This window comes from Sinocyclocheilus rhinocerous, unplaced genomic scaffold (genome assembly GCF_001515625.1).
Source record: "Sinocyclocheilus rhinocerous isolate Xijiao unplaced genomic scaffold, SAMN03320098_v1.1 scaffold397, whole genome shotgun sequence".
NCBI lineage: Eukaryota > Metazoa > Chordata > Actinopteri > Cypriniformes > Cyprinidae > Sinocyclocheilus > Sinocyclocheilus rhinocerous.
The window spans coordinates 603,029-610,510 of NW_015663491.1; the positions used below are offsets into that span (position 1 = coordinate 603,029).

Sequence of the window (7,482 nt, forward strand, 5' to 3'; positions counted from 1 at the left end):
CCGTCAATGGTGGGGGGGGGGGTAATTATTAAACACTCAAGAACTTGGTGAATGAAGTCTGAAGTCTGTAAAGGTTTGTGAGTGCAGATTCCATTGATTATATGTTATTTCAAGTTCATTCATTACAAAAGAAAAATGGTTTTCCAGCTGGGAATCTGCAGCCAATTATCTACGACTCTTAAGTTCTTTTTGATGTTCTGCAGGAAAAGCCCCTCACCAAGTCTCTACAAAGAGGAGAAGACCCACAGTTTGATCAGGTGAGAGCAAGTGACATTTTCCATATCCTTCCTGACTTTTAAGACTTTTATCCTGCCTGATACACACTCACAATTAAACAATAAGGGCTGTAGATATGTTTTTGTTTTCTTTCCACCAAAAATTGATAGCTCTGGAAATGATAAAGTAATGTTGAAAAAGAATAAATGATCTGCTGCCATACCATCCAACTTTTCTTGCCCTTCTCTATTGGTAGATCTTTAGTCATCATCAGTCAGACCCTAAGAATAGCATTCCTATAGTTGGTGCAATGCTGTCCCGACTTTACCCCTCTGTACTGAATTCTTAAGCAGTCTGAACGTGTGTGTGTGCATGAACATCTCACAGTGGTTGGGGGAATACCAGGCCGTCTCTGCCCAGACACCCCTCCCTTCCTCTATTTGGTTTAGCTCAGCCTGTATGACTGTCTCCACTCCCTGGATCTCAATTCTGGCTGTTTTCTGTTGACCCGAATACCACCCATAATAACATTTCATTTATGCTGCATCTCAATTTGCCTAGTTAAGCTACAGTATGCCCTAAAAGTATGTATTCATTTTCTGGAGAAAAAGTACATATTTTTGAGTGTGCAGCAGAAGAATTGACATGTTTTGGGACATACTACTGAATCCTTCTGTAAAGCACAATGGGTGGTGGGCAATATTAGCCACAGGTTACTTTCTTTAGATCTTTTGGGATAATCATTTCAACATACTATGATTTATAACACACTAATTCTTATTTCAAATACTATTTAGGCTATAGATATTGTATACTATATATAATACAAATTGAAATGTAGCATTACAGTCTTTTATATGGGCACATTCAAGCAATGTTGGCCATACCGTACTACCCACTGTTTTTTTTTAATTAAGCGCTATGCACAACATGTAAATTGTCTGCATGCATAAATTACCCAGATGACTTCCGTTGTTAAAATATGGATGCTGCATACTGTTTCACATACTATTTTTATAAAATAGGTATACAGTATATACTGTACCCTTTGCATTTTGTGCAGTACAATTAGTGCTGTGACAGTTAATGAACAGTTTTCTGAAGTTGCTTCCGTTTCCCCACAGCTGATCAGCACTATGAGCTCTCTTGCTGAGTATTGTCTTCCCTCCATCCTGCGGACGCTATTTGACTGGTATAAAAGACAGAACGGCTTGGAAGACGAGTCCCATGAGTACCGCCCACGTGCAAACACCAAGTCCAAAAAGTGAGTCTTCACCAAGATTTAAAGTTACTGAAGTTACTAATCTTCACCAAGATTACTAAAGTTACATTAACATTTCTGAACTATTTTTTAAACTTTGAAATTTGTAAACTCTTATATAGGGTATGGTGAAATGTTTGGCCAGTTTGAACCCTGTCTATAGAGTATACTTGAGGTAAAAATAGAGCACACAAAATCAGGTATCTGCTCTTTAAGTCAGTTTAATCTGATTTAATGTCTTTTGCATAAGCGTGATAATAGGATCCTGTATATTTGTGTGTTTATGTATGTGTGCTCTAGTGTGGATGGAAGCGTGTGATTGATGCCTGTCGTCAGGAAGCCTTGCCTTCATCTTATGAAATACAATCTCTACTGCAGTGCACTGCACAGCAGCTCATCTGACATTAGGCCAGTAATAGCTAAAGGGCTGTGATGATTGGCTGTTTTTGAATAGATGCACTAACAAGATTAGTATCGTCTGGTGTATCTTTTTCCTGTGGACATTTCTATGTAAGCCTACTTTCATAATAATGTTTTTTAATAGTGTATTTTAGAAATGGGTCACTTAAAACATTTTCTTAGCCTAAATTATTTGCCACATATTAATGGCAAAGGCAAGGTAGAAATTCCTCAGCAGTGATATGCAATCTCATGTCCGCAGACCGTAATCAAATATCGCTATTGGCAGTTAGGTTTGGTTACATCAGTGCTTCAGAATCAAATACAGGCCATAGAGGATTTCAGAAGCTCTCATGGCACAAACCCCGGAAGCATATTTATGTTATTGACTTAAGCAAGCAGTGATTGTTTATCAAAATGTGATTTATTCAGTTTCTTGTTCCCTCTCTCTTTCAGTGATGAACAGCAGAAAGATTATCTGATGGAAAGAAGGGACTTAGCAATAGACTTCATATTCTCACTTGTGCTTATTGAGGTTTTAAAACAGGTAATAATAATTATTTCAATTTTGATTTAATCATTTACATTTTATTTTATTGTACTTATTTAATATAAAGTAATAAATAAATATATTAATTAATGAAATTCATTCTTTAATTATATTCTATTATTTAATTTATGTTAATTTATGTCTTTTTACTCTTCCTTTTTCTGGCTTTCTTTGTAGATCCCTCTCCACCCTCTTCTGGACGGCCTCATTCAGGAAGTCATTAACCTGGCCTTCAAACACTTTAAGTACAAAGAGGGGTAACGATCCATTCAAGTTATTTCCTCCATCCACCATAATCCATAATTTTCCTGCATGTGTTTGCATGAGTAAATCTGCCTAATAAGCATTTTACATTATTTTAATTTTCCCTCAGTCGAGTGTACTCACTGCAAATGTAAGTGCTGTTAAGTCAGTAAAAATGATGGTCTTTCTCTGTCCTGCAGGTACCTTGGGCCCAACACAACCAACATGCACATAGTGGCTGATCTGTATGCAGAGGTTGTCGGTGTCGTGGCCCAGTCCAGGTAAATTATGAAGCAGCAAAATCAGAACATATTTAGAGTTTAATATACAGTTATGTGGAGTGAGATTTTGGACCAGTGAAACCATTTTCGCTTGATGTTGTGTTGGGCCACCACTGTAAAATCTGGATCCTAAACCAAAACCACATGCGTTTGCTTTAAAATTCCCACCTCACCTCGAAATGGATGGCTCCATGATTCCTCTTGAAGCCAGCGACCTGGTTTCAAGCTCAAAATTATGGTGGCATTCTTCTTCCTGTGACAGAGTGTCTAGTGTTAGATGAAACACTAATGGGAGCCCATTACCCTGACAGACGAGACGTCTCGTTTGTCGGTGTCGTGGCCCAGTCCAGGTAAATTATGAAGCAGCAAAATCAGAACATATTTAGAGTTTAATATACAGTTATGTGGAGTGAGATTTTGGACCAGTGAAACCATTTTCGCTTGATGTTGTGTTGGGCCACCACTGTAAAATCTGGATCCTAAACCAAAACCACATGCGTTTGCTTTAAAATTCCCACCTCACCTCGAAATGGATGGCTCCATGATTCCTCTTGAAGCCAGCGACCTGGTTTCAAGCTCAAAATTATGGTGGCATTCTTCTTCCTGTGACAGAGTGTCTAGTGTTAGATGAAACACTAATGGGAGCCCATTACCCTGACAGACGAGACGTCTCGTCATGTTCACAGGGAGCTTCATCAGTGTCACAAAGATGGAGCTTCTCCCTGTTAGTGTGAGAGCGCCAGTACTGACAGTAATGGCCTCTTTCCATATTTAATAGTGTGAAAAATGTCCTTGTGGCTGAACTAATAATAAGGAAGTCTTAAACTTCTGGAGTCTACATGTGTTTGTTGAAGTCGAACGACATGTTAGGTATGCATGGGTCTGTCCTTCTCCCCAGTGCAGTACGTGATAAATGGCATAATTCAGTCAAACAGTGTGTACAGTGCAAATACACATGGTTGCTTTATTTCTCTGAGTGGGAAAGTAGCCAGTTGGTTTGTAGCTCACCTAAAACAAACATTGAGTCTTGCAGAGAGAGATGCCTCCCTATTCCCCCTCCAGATGCCTTTCTAAATATAGGACTGAAGATCTCTCCCTCTGCCAGAGTGAACTCACAAACACACAAACACTCCCTAACACATGTGTACAAGAAACATCCAAGTCCCGGCCAAACAGAATCTGCTGACTTTGGTGGAATGGATTTAAACTTGGGCTTCCCATTGTAATTTGATTGAATTAATTTACTGATATTCTGATTATTATTAATTGCAGTTGGTTGCATATGTAATGAATATTGAGAAAAGCCCTCAGCTGAAGACAATTAAAAGAGAATTAAATAACAGACAAGTACTGAATGTGACTTTAAAAATCTGTTTATTGTTGTTGTTTTTTTTTTAGTTTTGAGTTTAGTAAATTTTGAATTGATTTTTGGTCAATCTGTCTAAAGTAGACGTGGAATGCTTTCAGGCAGGAAACTTTTTTGTATACTGTCTGCAGTATTTTTAAATTATGTACACATGTGGACTGACATCTTTACCCATGTCTCGTTGTATCTTGCTTCAGCATAAATTTGCATTTATTCATTTAAACTTACAAATGAGAAACATCATAAGCAATTTATCATAAGATATATTGTGCAAATATGGATAAACAAGCAACAGCTTGTAATTAAATCGCCATTGCAGAATGATGGGAATCAAACCAAAACTTTGCTGTTTTGCTATATTTTTATTATTATATTTATTTAGCTGTATTATTTTTTATAAATATTAATTCCATTCAATTCGTCCCAGGTTTCCTGCAGTGAGGAAGAAGTTCATCTCAGAGTTGAAGGAGCTCAGGCAGAAAGAGCAGAGCCCGTATGTGGTCCAGAGCACCATCAGCCTCATTATGGGGGTCAAGTTCTTTCGTATTAAAATGTACCCAGTGGAAGATTTTGAAGCGTCTTTCCAGTTTATGCAGGTACACACCAAATCAATACTACAAATGTTCTATTTTAACTGACAAACAGTGTACACGATGATAAATAAAAATCTTTCTCTTGTACTCTTATATGTTTTTAGGAGTGTGCTCAATATTTCTTGGAGGTGAAAGATAAGGACATTAAACACTCTCTGGCTGGACTCTTCGTAGAGATACTCGTCCCTGTAGCCGCAGTAAGTACAGCCGTCTTTGCTGCAGTAAACACTGCCAAGCTAAGTATTTGAATGCTTAAATATTTTAAATATTTAAATGTGTTTTTTATTTATGCACTAAATTAGAATTTGTTTGAGTAAGAAAAAGTTTACAGAATTCTGTATGCAGATTTAAATTTTAATGAGTTTCCTATTCAAACTGTAATTCTCAACATGATGTTTCTCTTCAGACGGTAAAGAATGAGGTGAACGTGCCCTGTTTGAGGAACTTTGTGGAAACGCTCTACGATACAACGTTAGACCTGTCATCCAGGAAGAAACACTCTCTGGCAAGTCTGGCTCTCTTTTCCCAAGCTTGAGAGCAGTAGAGGGAGATGCATCAACAGTAATTGGCTCATAGCTGACATGTTTTTGCTGTCTGTGATGTTTCAAATAGTCCATCTCTAAAAAATATTTCAAATTTTCAAAACTTAACATAACAACTGTTGATTTTATACATTCCTAACCTGTGGGACACAATAGCTAGCTGTGTGATGTGTGTGAGTTGTGCATTTTGACATTCTTGTTAAAGGCAGAGTAAGTGATTTCTGGTAGCCAATGTTGATATTTGAAATCACCAAAGCTACAAGTTTGTTTTGCTATTCGGCCCGAATCAGTTTTCTAAAGTGTTTTGGAAAAATCACATACCCTGCCTTTAAAGGGCATCGTTTCAGTTTATTTGTTTGCCACAAATTGCCGCTAAATATTTTGCAATCCAGCTTAAAGATAACAACTCAAGTGGAAAATTATTATGACAGCAAAGTACTTTCTAAAATATGTTTGAGAGCAGTGCTTCTTAAAGTGTAGTTCTCAACCCAAAAATGCCCATATACACTTAAATAAATAATGTGAAATTTTTTAAATAATTTACAATACTGAAATTACTAAGAGTAAATGTGCTATCAGACATTTTCTTGGCAAATATTTTAATGAAACCATAGCAACATGGCTGCTGCAATTATTTTTACTCTATTAAATTCATACCTGCTTTAAGCTGTCTAAGAATATTTAAAAATCTTTGTTTTTGTGTTTATTTTAATCACTTTTTGATTATAGCTTCGACCTGTTCAAACTATGTTTTTTTGATTGGAATTGTGGTTACCATGATTAATAATGATTTCAGTAGGAATTTGTGTGTGTCTGAATTGCTACAGATATAAAGAAGTGTAGGAGAGAGAGAGTTTGAATACACTTTGTTCTAGAGTGATTCACTGACTTTGATCAGTTTTCGAATTTTACAATTCTTGTTAAGGACATACTGTATAATGTAATCATTGATCTGTCTTTTTTCTTTCTCAGGCTCTGTATCCATTGGTAACATGTCTGCTGTGTGTGAGCCAGAAGCAAATCTTTCTAAACAGATGGCACGTCTTCCTCAACAACTGCTTGTCCAACCTGAAAGTGAGTCTTTGTGATCCACAAAACTTGTGTGATACAATAGACCTGAGATGAAGTCAGATTATGGATGAGCATATCGCAACAGATCACATGAAAAAATTAATGCAGTTTTGTTGTGCAAGGCAGTTGTGTAAGCATCATGTGATTGCATGTTCTTTTAATCATTGGAGACCATCAGTCAAGTGCACAGAAATTTAAAGTGGCAGCTGTTATAAGCAAATAGCTGTTAAAAATGTGTGCAGAGGGAGGGCAGCAAAATGTAGGAAAGTTATGCATGCTTGAAGGGGAGGCAGGTAGGACAGGAGAATCATTTATCATTAGCTTTAACATCTCATTGTACATTCTGTACTCAGCAATTCAGTCTTTATACCTGTGTCGGTGTGTGAGAGAGGCAGAGTGAAAGAATGAATGAAATGAGTTGGGGCAAGAAAAGGGAGGTGCAAAATAACCATGAAGTACAGCACTGAGAGACCTTCTGACAATGATGTTTAACAAGATGCTAAATCTTTCTTTCAAGCTTTCAGCTCTTAATCTGATTTCCATTATCTCTCATTGTCTTTGAGTCTCAGGCAGTTGTCATGTTGTACTTGCAGCGGTCTGCTGCAGTTAGTCTGAGAGCTGCTGACTTGTTATGTAATGAAGGTTTTGACCTGTAGGAAAAAGATCTGTTTGCTTTAGGCTACGTTTACACGACAACAATGTAGTCAAAAACAGAAAAGTTTTTCCCTTGCGTTTTTAAAAAGTTTCACATATACACGACAACGTTTTCAAAATGATTCGCGTTTACACCATAGACTGTATAAAAACATGGACGTACGCCTCCCGAGTATCCTGCTCCGCCATGGCCTCCCGTGTCCCCTGCTCCGCCTTGGCGCCCCGAAGGGGTACTGCCCACTGTCCCGTGTCTGTCCTGAGGGACCTCCAGAGCGCCCACCCCCCATCCCCGTTGGACCCGTTGGA

General features: G+C 37.8%; 1 protein-coding gene across 10 annotated transcripts in view; it reads left to right on the forward strand.

Annotated features, from left to right (window-relative positions):
- LOC107728845 (protein furry homolog) overlaps nucleotides 1-7,482 on the forward strand; it is a 69,395-nt gene that overhangs the window by 28,848 nt on the left and 33,065 nt on the right. For all 10 annotated transcript variants that reach the window (XM_016539130.1, XM_016539131.1, XM_016539122.1 and 7 more), the window contains 9 exons: nucleotides 204-257; nucleotides 1,341-1,480; nucleotides 2,333-2,423; nucleotides 2,604-2,683; nucleotides 2,870-2,950; nucleotides 4,744-4,912; nucleotides 5,014-5,106; nucleotides 5,316-5,414; nucleotides 6,424-6,525. In XM_016539130.1, the coding sequence (XP_016394616.1) occupies nucleotides 204-257; nucleotides 1,341-1,480; nucleotides 2,333-2,423; nucleotides 2,604-2,683; nucleotides 2,870-2,950; nucleotides 4,744-4,912; nucleotides 5,014-5,106; nucleotides 5,316-5,414; nucleotides 6,424-6,525 (909 nt within the window). The remainder of the gene's footprint in view (nucleotides 1-203; nucleotides 258-1,340; nucleotides 1,481-2,332; nucleotides 2,424-2,603; nucleotides 2,684-2,869; nucleotides 2,951-4,743; nucleotides 4,913-5,013; nucleotides 5,107-5,315; nucleotides 5,415-6,423; nucleotides 6,526-7,482) is intronic.